A 13,830-nucleotide genomic window follows, 5' to 3' on the forward strand; every position below is an offset into this window, starting at 1 on the left:
CTCTCCGAACAGTAACACCTATCCGTATGAACATGAGGGGCACGCAGCGTGAAAAACACGTGAAAAATACCCCTCCCGGGTTTCGAACCGGCGGTCTCATCTTCACTCGATATCATTTCGAATCAGTTTGTGGTGACTTTTTCCTCACAAGTCAGAGTGCGGCCATCGTCTTGCCAGATCTACCGTAGCCACGGAGACTAATCAACGGTTTCACTCAGGGTTGAGTGGAATTCTGATTCAGATGTCTTCTGTGGGAAAAGTCCTCGCTTCCCGCTACTCGTTCGGTGTACTGAATCTAGGCAGGCCCAACTGCATGTACACTGCTGCTTGTTTGAAAACAGGTGTGGTATTCAAAATATGTCCTGACATGCGGTGGCGCTGGCGAACACTGGAGGGCCTGAGGGCAGCGCATCTAACCACTACCGATTCCACACACTACGTATCCCACTTGGCTCCACGAAAACGATACCGTTAGGCCAAGATTCGTCTCAAAAAGTTCACCTTCGTGTGAAGTCCAACGACTGTCTTCGAGTGGGATAAGACAGTTGTCGATGCTGAGATCACTTATGATGAACGCTACTACGGGATACCACATTCGCCACGCGTGCGTACAGTATGACATGTGCGCGCGTGCACGTGACGCGGAGTCGGCATCGCGAATGTTGTTGGGGATTCGTCGACATCTACTGCAGTGTGTTGGGCAAATCGTGGAAAAATCAATAGCCACGTTGATTGTGCTCTCCTATAACACACGTCGTTCCTAACGAGGCGACTAAGCTCATTATATATAAGCTGTCTTATGCATATCGCAACGTATAGAAGCTGTCAGCACTTTCGTCTTCGATGGCATCGACCACCTCTCTCAGCATGAATACAGACCAGACTTTCACTCTGGATACCATCCCCGAGGTCGATATTGTCTTTCCTCATCACGAAAGACAAGAATCCCTCGCCACATTGCCTGCTGCGCTCCCATTACCTCCCCGGAAGAGTGAGCCCATCAGCATGACGACTCACTATCATCTGTTATGTAGATCGCGTGGGCATAGGGTCTGCAGATGCCTGGGTGCAGCAGGCTATCGAGGAAAGGTGCCTCTAGCGAGAAGGCGAGGTACAGCTTCCCATTCGCTCCCTACTGATTGTTCTCCATCAGATTCTGCACCCGGCATGGTGGTGGTAGACCTTGTCGGTATCATGGCTGCCGTGTGGCCTCTCGGGGCCTTCTAGGATTTTGTTATAAGCATCGTCATCACAGTGGTCACTGTTTTGACTCAAAGTCGTCATGTGATGGTCTCAACAGCCAAAGCAGATATCGTCCTCCCGCCACGAATAATCAAATGTCTCGACAGTCGAATGGATGGCGGTGCGACCAACCTGGGGAATCGGGACTGACCCTTCCCTTCACAGAAAGTTCATTGATGGATGGTGAGACCGAAGGATCCGAAGCGATCGCAACAATCGCGTACATCAGATTTGCTGCATAATTTCTTTCAGACCTCGGACGGTGTACGAGTATCAGCCTCGGGACCTCCGAAGTGGACAAGACTCCGGAGAAAACTTCTGCTGAGTATATGGCGTTTACATTTGACTCTTCTTACGACCATGCATCATTTCTCAATCTCGACGAGCTTTTCTGTGTTCCCTCGGCGCTTTTGAGTCTCGAAGAATCCCTATGGCTAACGGCAACGACTCCTCTGAAATATTAGCTCTTTAAACCATCTTTCTTCGACAATAACTACATTTCGCCTGGGTACATCAGTGCTATTCTCATGCGCAGCGCTCTTTTGCCTGCCCAGCAGCTATTATCTTATCATTTTGAAGCCTATGTAGTGGTGCACTACGTTTCCCACATCAACGATCTTCTTTCCATATGAGCGATGTTTGCGGCGAGTGGCGAGGCTACCCGAGACTGTTTTTCTATTTCGTGTGTCTCATAACTAATGCTTCACACGCCTATAACAACAATCGAACACTTGCCCTTGAGAAACTTCGTCTCCCGAAGTTTTTACAGGTTTTCAACATCTGTAAGCGCTGCAGAGTTATGAGGAATCGCCATTTCTTATTTCAACGATAATCTCTTAGCCTTTGAGTTTCTCGAGTTCATGAAGGGGTTGCTCTCTGTGAGTACACTGGCAACGTCTTCGTCGGTGGGGCAGCTATGCCATTGCTCCAAGATATGACACAATCGATTGAGCAGTAGCAGGCACAGGAAGATCAACATTGCAGAGCCGTGACCGTAATCAATTGCACTCGTGGGGCAGATATGCCATTATCTAGAGACTCAGCCGACGCGATGTATCATGTTTTGAGTAGGACCACTGTCATGCATTGAAGTGGCACTGAAGGTACACTCCAGGCCAAAGATGGCATACCCGCCCCTCGAGCGGAATTGACTCGACTATGATACGCGTCTGCCAAATCGATTGACATATCATCCTAAGGTGGTGGCATAGCGGCCCCGCTTCACAGTCAATAAGAACTAGGAAATATGCCATTTGATAAATGTTAATGTTGATACCGATCGTTGCCGCCTCCTCACTACTGGATTTAATCCAGCGGTTGATCACCACTGTAAACTTCGCTTGAAGCTTCGTGTAGGTAATAATAAGACGACCACAACTAGAAAGAAACCTCTGTTGATGCTATCCCTGAGCCCCACTCAGAGGCAGCAGCTTGTGGCATTGGCTGATGTTCTTCCATCAAGTGCCGGAATGAAACCTCGTTCTTAGTGCCAGCGGTCAACAGCACCAAACTACGATTCGAAAATCGTAATCGTGAAGGTTTTAGGTAAGAACTCTAACTTCGCGCTTGGATATCTCGCGCAGAATTCCGTGGCTGGCTGTTCGAGGAGCTGTGCCACCAAGTAAAGCAGAGCGGCACTATGGTGGAGAGTACAGCGTTGAATCGTGAGCTTTGTAATGAGACTGATGAACGCATTGGAGACTCTTTGAGGCAATTTATTACAACTTACGACTCATCAAGAATCTTGATTTGAGATTTTCAACAGCAGGGTTAACGGAAGAAAGGCACGGGTGACAGCTGATCAGACGTGCCTGAGATAACTTGCTGGTAGCCACAACAGCTCCTTGCCTTGTCGGAACGAGGAGACATTTTCTACATCGGATTAGCAACTCGTCGGCTTTCCTCCACACTATCCGACATATTCGGGACGACAACAAATTCGCTAACAGTTGCAGAAGGCTTTCTGATTCAAGGTTCCCTTTTCCTCCCCTCCACACGATCGAAATCGATACTGGCATGGCACGAGCACGTGTCTGTAGCTAATCACAAGTCGCAGTTTGTGTCATCATTCTATAGAGTACGGTTCAAGTGCAGTCTCCATCCCGGGTAGCGTTTTCTTATTGCCAGAACACAATCAGTGTATCACCGCCTAGTAGGTCCCTAAGCTCGGTCTCTAGGCCTTCCAGGGGGAGCACCGCTAGTGTGAGTAGACACCACTAAAGTGACTAAATGAGTGACTGTGACTAAATAACACCACTCTGCTTGAATAGAGAGCTCTGATACACCAACAAAGCTAATCATGTTGATCTCAAGGGTGTTCCGTGCTCGCTCTAAAGACGACAGTCTCCTTGTCCTCCCCCTCCACAACTCCATCATCGGCCTAAAAAGACGGTGCTTAGGCTAAAGCGCTCCCATAGCGATCACCGGCAGTGGCTGCTGCAAGACAGATGCCATGCTCCATGAGTGCTCAGGTTGACCCGAACTCCGAGATTGACGCTTGTCTAAGACACAGCTTGAGGGATTCCCCTTCGAATTGGTGATGGTCAGTCGCGCGTGGCTCTCCTGACGACCAACCAATTCCCATGGCGAATGGGCATCTGCAACCTCCACCAAGCCGTGGTGAAGGTCATAAGTACCGCTACTGACTCGAGCCGGCTGGCCCTCGAGCCGTGACCGCAGTCGGATGGAACGAGAGTCCCTGACTAACATCATCGCCATGTAGTCCCCAACAGCCCACGTCTTTTCTCCCTCAGTCATCTCGTTGCTCACAGCCACAGCTCCTCGTGGCTTTGCCTTCTCCTTACCCTCCCCGACCTCCTCATCAAGATACCTCCATTGCCCGATGAGCGAGAGACAGCATCAACGGTACCCACTCTCGTAGAGACTCCTGCAAGGCAGCTTCCATCTGCCTGGCTTCTTCCTCCCGAGCCAGCCTACTGCCGTATGAATGTTCACCATCAGACGGTACCTGTCAATACCAACGACTTAAGGCCCTTCACAAAACCCTACCTTCTCCCAGTCACGCCTCTCTCGTGTGTTGGCGATGACAGGATCAACTCTGGCCTGAGACATGCTGCTGCTGCTCACGAGGACTCGCCAGCTACTTGCCTGTGATGGTCGATCCTTGAGGCCTCCACAGCCCTCCACGGACCATCTCAGCTCGCCTGAGGCAGTCGCCACCTGACTTCAGCAGGTCGATACCAGGACCAGTCATACCTCATACGGCGGCATAGGGAGGCAACTGGGAGCCTGCGATGAACTCGGCAACGTAAACGCGGAAGTACATCGATCCATAGAGGATGCGGATGCTGTCCACACCTGGTTTGGCCACTCCGAACCAGACGACAAGAATGCGGCAGCACTCACCCGGTTGCTCGGCCTTGTACGCAACCCTTTCAGCAATTTCGTGGCGCGTGACGGTGGTTATAGTCACTCTATCCTTGCAGAACTGGTCCTGTGATAACGCAGTGAGGACGTTGAAAGTTCTTCGGGTAACCTGTAAGGCTGCTACTCTTCATCATTCTCACCGTCACCGTAACCCACCTCGAACACATCAGGACGGCCCAGATCACCGTGATAGCATCTATCAGAGGCTATCAGCACCTGCAGATAGTAGTAGTAGTAGTAGTATCTACGTTCCTTCTGAGAAAACTGCAATGTATCACATTGAAGGCGCTGCCTAGTGCGCGAATCTTCGCGGTGAGTCGCAATAGACTGCATTCGGCATCCAAGGCCCCATCATCGATAACAGGCTGAAAGATACCATTTCCTCCCTTCCCCTTATGAGGAGCTTCTACGTTGTACAGAACGTGGTGGGAGCCCACGAGGTTAGGGTACTTCATCAGAAGCTTGAACAAGAGACCAGCGCCTTCGTAACAGGCCAGTACTCGGCACCGATTCACTCCCAACTCAGCCAGGACCTACACCGCATCTGCTGACGATAAGCAGGTTGAGAGCAGAGCCTTGCATGGGAGATGGTGGAAGCATCCAAACGGTCAGGATGGCATCGTATATTCTGGGCAATGCTCGACCTCCCGAAACCTGGTAGGTCTATAAACATGACGTTGAAGCCTTTCTTGTAGAGTCCAATGGCGAACTGAAGGCCAATGGGGCTGTCATATGTTGTCACTCGAAAGAGCTCACCATTACCTTGATCCAAGTCCAAGAGGTTGTGAGATTACCATAGTCGTGTATGGCCAGGACCCACTCCCCTTGTCGCTCCTGATGACCATAACCGCGGCCTCCCAGCACGTCCTCTCCTACTACTACTACCCTCCTTCTCCTCTGTGATCTCTCTCGAGCCTGACTCTCAGTCTTCGTCGTAGGTTGGAGTAGACACCTGTCAGGAACTTCCCATCCCCACACTAGCGGTCGCCGCTCACCGGACGAATATTTGGAAGTTTGTCGCAACGCTGAACTCAGCGACCTCCGTGCGAAGGTGCCCCATAAGGAACTTCCGTTCCTCCTCAGTGAAGGCTGGACCCGCCAACACACTCGATTCCGAAACTTCCGATATAACACTCATGACCTACACCGTATTATCAAGATCGCAGCACCGAGGCAACGGCACTTGAGAGCCGCCCAACTCCTGGAAGCGATGCCTACGGCCCTTCATAATCGGAGTAGCACTAAAGTAAACCCCATGTAGTAGTTGTTGACGAACTTAACAAGAACTGCGTTAGACAATGTTATCACTCGTTCTCGTGTTCACAATGACACCAACAGTCACTGAGATTCTAATAATGGGCTACATATGCAGACTCTGGATGACCGCAAGCTGTGCATGATGCTCTGTTCGGTGCTCCTGAGCCTTTAACGTTCGAGGCGTCACCTACACCGGAACCTCATTAACCCTGGCCAACAACACCAAACTCACTACCGCTAGCTGACACTGTTTCAAATCAGCATCGACCTCAGCTCCCTTCGTGTGCTCCAAAAGGGTTGTCAATGCCTAATATAGAGCATCGCAACAAGCAAGGGCCCAACTCTGCCATTACCTTTGCCTTCTCAATCTCCAGATGCTTCCCACGACGTTGATAACATGCTACAAGCTCTCTTTCCATACGAAGGAGGTCGCTAACTCGATAGTACTCAATCTACCCACGGCCACGACGACAATCATCAACACGGCATCATCTCAAACGCCCCTTCTGGCACTTCACACTCACCAAGATCTGTTTTTGTAGTTGAAGTTTAGCTTCTAACTCCACCTCTAGTGCGATGAGCTCGGGATTGTTGGAACTAGCTTCCGCTACAGCATCGGCCGTCACCGTTGTGAAAGGCCTCGTCGACTGCCGGTGACCACCATCGTAGGCCTCTGAAGAAGCTTGCCAAGTCCAGAGCCAATTTCGTGGCGCGTGACGTACCCATACCTGCCGTCATATCGTGTCCATCAACCTCTTCCTCCGGCGAACTCGGAGTGTCTGGTGCCTCCCCGACCACAGCGGCTGCTTTCTGCACAACACACAACCATCACCATCCATGATCAACTTTCAATGACCTACTGTTTTCTCCATTAATGCTGCTACCGCTCGAGAGACAGCCAGATTAGGTCTACTAGTAGCGGTAGCCTAATACAGCCACAACCCTGTCCAACATCGCTGTCTAGAACCTCACTTGTTGATGCTTGGTCGCTTCCCTCAATTGTTCCTTCAACGCTGCGAGCTGCTCCTCCAACACTAACCGCCGACCGTATGCCTCTGCCCTTGCCGAACTAACCACGGCTAACAACAAAGCCTTGTCTTGAGTCCTTCCTCACCAGCTGTCCCCAGGATCCACTCTAGCCTTCTTCCTCTTGCTGCTGCCGCCACCGTCGGTGACCATAGCCTCATCGAGGTTCTCCTCCACAGGGCACCACATGTCGCTTCGCACCAGGGATTCGACCATTGATCGCCCTACGATGATTCTCCATATACAGTGTACTATGAACCAGCCATCGTACCGGTGAGGTAGGCCAGTAGGAGCTGCCGCTCGCGAGTGCTGTCTAATACGTCGATGCTAAACCTGTAGAAAATGCGGGTTGTGCGGATCGAACCCGGGACCTGTGATACTTGTTCGCAACGTCCTTAACTAGCTCTTGACTCCTCTGTACATCCGTACTAGCCCCAATCGGTAACGATCGAGATGCCATCAGCAGCCACAGAGAACCAATCGTCACCTACGCCACCCAAAAACGTCAAGCCCAGGATTCGTACCCAGGACCTCCGCTAGCACAGTCGAGGACACTCCCTGCTACCCTGCAACTTTCTCCCTTCATATTGATGGCTCGCAAAGGCATAGGAAGCTCCAACGGCATGTCGACGTGACGAGATCCTCGACAACAGCGATCATATCACTCCGAAGCCCTATCCCTCCCTACTTGTAATCACCATTCTAACAGCAACTGCACCGTCACCACGAGCGACCAACTGCTGCCCAGTAGCGTTGCATATGCAGAAGCCTCGGTACAGCTGTAGCGCTCGTACAGATTCCAAAGTCTGTGGACTCAGAGACTTCCACAAGGCCGTCGTTGTGAACATCCGAACCCCTAAAAAGGGAGCAATAGACAACATCGTCATCTAATAGCATCTTGCCTGACTCCTCCATACCATCATCCTTCCTACTCTCCTCAAGCTGAAGGGTTGGGGGTGTTGGAGTCTTCGGACTATGTGTTCGAATCCCCGGCTGCCAGTCTAGTTCAGTATCAAGCGCTGCTATTGCTGGCCGCCGCCGCCGCTGGCGAGACGGTCTATCACCGTCCACCTAGCAAATAATATTGCACGCATGCACACGATGATGCCTTCCTACTTCACGTGTTGCCAACGACTCTGCCTCCTCCCCATCCCGCTGCAGTTGCTTGCGTTTCTTCAAGGTGTGGTATTCTTGCGCAGAGGGCAGCAACAACGATATCAAGTTTTTGTACGTGACGGCTGTCGGACGAGCGCTGCCTTGTGAAGACCTAAGGCGCGTATTCCATTTTCCTACAACCACATACTTACCCTTGTTGTTGATGATGATCAGCCTCTTGCAGCGGGTCAATAATCTGTTTGTTAATCATATTCCGCAACTTGACGTAGTCCTCTTGGCTGACTGCTCCCTCACCCTCACCACCCGACAGACAAGAGGAAGAGTCCTCATCAACAGGTCCAGGTCTTGTCGACATTACGATGTACTGATGGAGTGGTATCATACCATTGGTATGCACGCATGTGCATTCGATCATACTATAACACAAGACCTATCGTGAAGAAATGTCCCTCTTCATGGGGGGGGGTACTCACGCGGAAGAATTTGGTAAGGATGATATGTAATTCTGCAATGCAGTGAGACGATCTTCTTCTACCTAAAAATGCATCTGCCGGGAATCGATCCTGGGACCTATCTACCATAGTCGCTGCAGCCCGCAGCGCATCCGAGTTGATGCTGGTAGACGTCCGCTCAGCAATGCGGGAATCCTGAGGTCGTGAGAGTCCGAATGCTTCCGAGTTTCTCAGCCAGTGACCGAATTTCGTGGCGCGCGACATCGTACTTCGGCACAGAGTTCGTACAGCTCCTTCCTCAGAGAGTTCACCGCCGCCGTGTAATTCAAAACCAAACTTGACAACTTCTGATCAGCATCGAGAATCGAACCAACTATCCTTCGAATGACAAACTACACCAACAACCTACTCAACAACTTGACACACAAATTTCTACAGCCCCTCCCCCCCATACCACCTCGGAAACGTCATTGAGCTGCCCCGTTATCCGAGGCTCCTCCTCCGCCGCCGATGAGGACGACGATGACGCTGTTGAATCAGCCGTTACCGCATCGCTTCCCTCGATCAACTAAACGACAACCATACTATCCATATACACATACCACATATACATACATATACAACTACATACATAACAACTATATATACCATATATATACTATAGCAGCACACACGTGCGTTGGGGGTAAATCTCCTGAGTTGTCTCACAATTTCAGAGTGAAGCTCAAGAGGGTATTCTTTCACAGCTCACTACAGCTGAGGAATTCCTATATCACCAATCACCAATGCTGTTCCGATAAGTTCTTCTAATAACGCACGACACCCTCTTCATGTTTACATGTATTACCACTTCGTGTAGCCGATCAATGAGAGTTGCCAAGGTCCGCAGCCGAGTGTCTATTTGGCTGAGTAGAAGGTCTGCTGAAGATAGCCTGGTGCTGCCTCCTCCTCTTTCCTCAGCAGCAGCAGCAGCAGAGGCGGCCTTCAACGCACCATTACTCGACATCACTGAGGACCCGTTGTCCATACCCCCCAGCCCAGCCCAGCCAACGCATCACCATCGTTATATTAATATTTCTCGACAATAGAATAATGGTGACACAACTGTTCAAGGTATAATCAAAACGACAGCTGCAGCAGCAGCAACAACATCATCACCCGGATCATTAATAATAGGCATAAAACTGCACGCGTGCGCAGACGATGATGTCCTGGTAACCGCTGCTGCTGCTGCCGCCGCTGGCATCACATCGGCAAAGAGCAGAGCTTCTTTACATACCGACCGACTCGCCCTGAGAGTCGATAATTCTTGTAAAACGTTGATACAGCCAACTTACGCTCTTCTACGAAAAGATGAAAGCCTCGACCTTCGGAAAATATCGCCCATACAAAATCGTTCATAGCGGCAATCGAGGGAAAATAGAGCCGGCCAACTTCATTGTACCTAGCAGACAAGCAAATCGATCGCGTAATCGATTTCAACACCCTTCTTACCAATCTTTCAATTTTATCGTTACATCATCATTCCACGCGTGAGCTAAATATGTATAATACACAACTATGTTGAATGCATTGTGCCCGAGTCTGCCCAACTTCTCCAACATTTCCCTCGGGGTTTCCTAAAACACATAACCACCTCCTCCTCAGCCGCCGCCTCCTCCCCCGCTTCACTACTTGTATGTAGATCAATGCTGTCGCAAGGTTAAGAGCAATATCGCACGGGTGTAGTTGATATTTGTAGAATATGTACATCAACGTCACCGATATCAACCTAGTATCCTGGTCGTAGGGAATGAGATCATAAACGCCCAAAGAACATAACTGTGCATGAAAATTATAGCCCAGCAAAGCACCTAGAATACCAATACATCGTATAAAAACTCCAACTGCTTACATTGTTTGGAATATGTGTTCTTCACAAAGTAGATATAGTCAGCTTGAGCTTGTTTACGTCCTTGCAAATCGTCATCATCATCATCATCTACAGCAGCAGCAACCGACACCTACAAGCAGCTATAACAACCAGAGTTACCAGGAGCGTGTACCACTACTACCTGGGGAGCCACAGCCATCGTTGTAGTTTCCTCTTCTGACGATGACACGCTTGCCGGTTGCCGCGGCGGCCGCTGCTGCTCTTCTTGTTGTTGTTGCCGTCGTCCCCTTCCCGACTCCTCCGTGTAATACATGCTTGTCGATGTTTGCTCTCCCGCCGCCGCCACCCCCACCAACGATGATGATGAGGATAATGCTCTACCAGCATCACCGATGTTCTTCTTATCCGTCTTACTGCTGCTGTTGTTGTTAGGGATGATGCTCGATGATGATGATGTGACGGCAGCCGATGCGGCAATGGTGCTCGTGATAATGATGGTGGTAGTAGCGCTAGAAGGAGAAGAGGAGGATGATGCTGTTGTTGATGATGATGATGTCCCAAAGCTGAGTACGAGAGTAGTGCTGCCAGACTGATCTGATGATGATGATATTGGCAATCTCAGTCAAAAAAGACAGTAAACTCTAAAAGCCGCGTAATACCAATCATTAACTCAACATCTACTGCCACTGAGCAAGATACCACACTTCTTACGGAAGTTCGTCGTAAGAGTAGCACATGCAATCCATGTCCACATCGAAACGTTGTATCTGCGTGCAATGATGATGATGATATGAAACTAGTGGTAGGTATAAGTACGGCCAGGAGCATGCTGGGATGCCCGCCTTGGCAGTCCATCTAGAATTAAGCCACTGTACGACTACAGCACAGAGCACAAGCTGAGTGGTAGAAGAGTCGACAGCAGCTTAGCATCACCTCATCGACTGAAAAGGGAGTGACTGGCAACAGGTGTTGTAGCAACGATAGCTTACAGGTCCTAGCCTGAGAGGCTCTAGCATCAAAACAGCCCATAGCCATGCCAAGAAGGGTACCGTTCAAACCGTATATTCCAGACCCTACGAGTGGCTTCAATTCAGGTGGTCCGAATAGTAGAGGGAAACCAGTGGTGTAACAACCTGAAGATATATGATGCAACAGGACCTCATCCGTATCTTGCTCGGTTGAACCTAAGATTCCATCCCCACCAACTCACATCCAATGAATGCACATATGCCGACACACCAATTGCCAACGCATGCACCAGATAAGATACCAAGTCCCGTCCCCGAAAGATACGGATCAGGCCCGATTCATGACCATTCCATCATACATATATTATCGTTCCAAGTAAGCTGAGCCATGCCTCGAATCACCGAACCTACGACCCGAACAAACTGAAACTCCATCGCTAACAGCAGCAACAGCAGTCGTCATTGTAGTACCTCTTTCCAAAAGCCCTTCAATCCTCGACTGTCCTCCTTATTAGGAATAGTTGGTTTGATAGTCTCCGCTTCACAAAAGAACACCGCCAGTCACTTGGAGGAATCCACAAAGGCGGTACGAGCAGCAATAAGACGCACTAACCCCTTTGGTAAAGTATCCATCTTCGAGCCCACTAACGCTTGATCCTGATGTCGACGGCCGTGGGAGAGGCAGACATTCCATCGTACCAGCAAACTGAGTGGTGACACGTAGAAGCAACACTTGACCTGCCCGAATGGGGAGCGTAGTGGCCAATCGCCCAACGCATAACGCTACCGTAAGAATAAGGTGTAATATGAGCCCGGCAGCGTTTCTGTGAGTATACCACAAGGACGAAAGCAAGCGACCATTCAGAAGCACAGTGACGAAATGACAACCTCAATTTACTTCTCGCTGCACGCAAGTCCCAAAGCGACTGTTCACTCGTACGACGTTTTAACGCGCGTTAAAACGCTCAAAGCGGCTAATCGTCGGGAAGTGACTAACTGTCCCCGACCCTTTATCCTTATTCCTGCAACTAATTCTTTCCCTTCTGCCACAATTTTCCCTCTGCTGCCACAAAAAAATTCTCGCTCGCCACAATTTCGCGCCTACGCCTTAGCAACGAACTACGAGAGAAACAGACTATCAGGGACCTATTCGAGCTGGTACGAGTCACTCAGAACTCCAAATAGTTTGCAGGTTGGCTCCACGTGCGCCAGATCGAGAATCGCCCTACACCTTAGGATCGTCGCCGTGAGAGGATAAATTATCGCTCGATGCATCTACGTGGCAAGAAGCAGAGTGAAGAATGAAGATTTTCCATCAGAGGCTCTGATTCAGAGCTGTCTTTATGCATGTTCGTTCGAACATGTAGCTCACTGTGTTTGGGTGTTCAATGGCTTCACTCGCTTTTTCTGCGTCATGGAGCTTAAACCCTCTAGCTGTTCGAGTTCGAATAGTAGTTAGCATCGTTACTGGCAAGGCCAGGAAATCGACATTGCGCTGGTAGAAGAGCATTGTGTGTGTCGGGCTTGATGTTTTTGTGAGAGTAGATTGCGGCCGGGACAGCCCCCGCTGGGCAAGCGTCAACTTGGGCGTCTTCCTTTGCCGCGATTGCGGCAGTATCCATAACCGTCTCGGAGTCAATGTATCCATAGTCCAGAGCCTAGTTTTGGATTCATGGCAGAACACGTACGTAATTGGCGGCCTGAATCTTTCACCGTCGAAGTTTCGCGCGCTTCTCCATCTTGATGGACATCGCTTATACTTCGCAGGTGGATTCTCATCATGACTCACGTTGGAAACAACATAGCGAACAGCTACTATGAACAGAATCTACCTGAGAGCTTTCGGAAGCGGGTCGAACGTAGGCAAAACGCTAGGGGGATAATTAAGGAAGTTGTACGCGAGCCTCCGGCAAGCTTTTTAAATAGGGGTGGATCATTTTTCAGCACTTCAGCAACCTTGCTGAATAGTTAAAAGTGCCGTAATGTGTCTCCACAACAATTTCAGCACTCAAATTTGCGCGCATTTTGTAATAATTCAGCATTTTCAGTTACTTTTCAACACTTTAGAAGACACTATTCATCAATTACTATTGTGCAACATCAAGTTTTCAGCACTCTAGTGCCGGAAGTGTTGAATTGTGAATTTTTAGTGGATGTTCATTAAATGGGCACTCACAACACCCATATGCTGAGTATGGCTAATCATCGTACAATATGGATATTCCAGCAATATATACGAGTGCTCAGGATATGTGCTCAATCATTGAAATACACGATAAATATCCTAATTTCAGCAAGTTTTTGTGATTCGGAAATTCATTAAAAATGCCCAGATGTCAAAACACTCGATAACTTTTCCAAACTCGGTAATCTTAAAATTCCTCACCTCAATAAAAGTGACCAATTATCGGAACACTCGATAATTGTCTGAAACTCAGCAATCTGGGAATTTGTCATCTCAATAAAAGTGCCCAAATGTCGAAATACACGATAATTATCTTAAACTTAG

The 13,830-nt window shown here is 49.5% G+C and overlaps 7 protein-coding genes across 7 annotated transcripts; 2 read left to right on the top strand and 5 right to left on the bottom strand.

The window, feature by feature from the left end:
• The first annotated feature begins 827 nt into the window (after window positions 1-827).
• Window positions 828-2,054, top strand: Pmar_PMAR011656 (hypothetical protein). Its single transcript, XM_002773766.1, has 3 exons — window positions 828-1,111; window positions 1,154-1,425; window positions 1,495-2,054. Exons 1-3 carry the CDS (start codon window positions 1,059-1,061, stop codon window positions 1,704-1,706), a joined length of 537 nt encoding a protein of 178 aa, XP_002773812.1. The 5' UTR covers window positions 828-1,058; the 3' UTR covers window positions 1,707-2,054.
• A 2,009-nt stretch (window positions 2,055-4,063) lies between these two features.
• Pmar_PMAR011657 (hypothetical protein) lies at window positions 4,064-4,314 on the bottom strand (the record flags this gene model as incomplete). Its single annotated transcript, XM_002773767.1, has 2 exons — window positions 4,064-4,210; window positions 4,252-4,314. The coding sequence occupies 2 exons, from the start codon at window positions 4,312-4,314 to the stop codon at window positions 4,064-4,066; spliced, it is 210 nt and encodes a 69-aa protein (XP_002773813.1).
• Window positions 4,315-4,459: 145 nt separating this feature from the next.
• Pmar_PMAR011658 (hypothetical protein) lies at window positions 4,460-7,128 on the bottom strand (the record flags this gene model as incomplete). The annotated part of the gene is made up of 16 exons (XM_002773768.1): window positions 4,460-4,560; window positions 4,609-4,738; window positions 4,786-4,845; window positions 4,908-5,162; window positions 5,392-5,463; window positions 5,515-5,581; window positions 5,625-5,770; window positions 5,813-5,870; window positions 5,994-6,073; window positions 6,122-6,193; window positions 6,240-6,338; window positions 6,411-6,559; window positions 6,609-6,696; window positions 6,747-6,812; window positions 6,859-6,955; window positions 7,001-7,128. The coding sequence occupies 16 exons, from the start codon at window positions 7,126-7,128 to the stop codon at window positions 4,460-4,462; spliced, it is 1,668 nt and encodes a 555-aa protein (XP_002773814.1).
• An 806-nt stretch (window positions 7,129-7,934) lies between these two features.
• Pmar_PMAR011659 (hypothetical protein) lies at window positions 7,935-8,383 on the bottom strand (the record flags this gene model as incomplete). Its single annotated transcript, XM_002773769.1, has 2 exons — window positions 7,935-7,983; window positions 8,220-8,383. The coding sequence occupies 2 exons, from the start codon at window positions 8,381-8,383 to the stop codon at window positions 7,935-7,937; spliced, it is 213 nt and encodes a 70-aa protein (XP_002773815.1).
• Window positions 8,384-9,725: 1,342 nt separating this feature from the next.
• Window positions 9,726-10,552, bottom strand: Pmar_PMAR011660 (hypothetical protein; the record flags this gene model as incomplete). The annotated part of the gene is made up of 6 exons (XM_002773770.1): window positions 9,726-9,772; window positions 9,818-9,924; window positions 9,975-10,099; window positions 10,155-10,333; window positions 10,375-10,483; window positions 10,535-10,552. The coding sequence occupies 6 exons, from the start codon at window positions 10,550-10,552 to the stop codon at window positions 9,726-9,728; spliced, it is 585 nt and encodes a 194-aa protein (XP_002773816.1).
• Window positions 10,553-10,709: 157 nt separating this feature from the next.
• Pmar_PMAR011661 (hypothetical protein) lies at window positions 10,710-10,862 on the bottom strand (the record flags this gene model as incomplete). The annotated part of the gene is made up of 1 exon (XM_002773771.1): window positions 10,710-10,862. A coding segment is annotated over one exon (153 nt), but the record flags the coding sequence as incomplete, so codon positions are not given.
• Window positions 10,863-12,776: 1,914 nt separating this feature from the next.
• On the top strand, window positions 12,777-13,005 carry Pmar_PMAR011662 (conserved hypothetical protein; the record flags this gene model as incomplete). The annotated part of the gene is made up of 2 exons (XM_002773772.1): window positions 12,777-12,819; window positions 12,867-13,005. Coding segments are annotated over 2 exons (182 nt in total), but the record flags the coding sequence as incomplete, so codon positions are not given.
• Between the last annotated feature and the right edge of the window lie 825 nt (window positions 13,006-13,830).

The sequence above is a fragment of the Perkinsus marinus genome, assembly GCF_000006405.1.
Source record: "Perkinsus marinus ATCC 50983 genomic scaffold scf_1104296958712, whole genome shotgun sequence".
Lineage (NCBI taxonomy): Eukaryota > Perkinsozoa > Perkinsida > Perkinsidae > Perkinsus > Perkinsus marinus.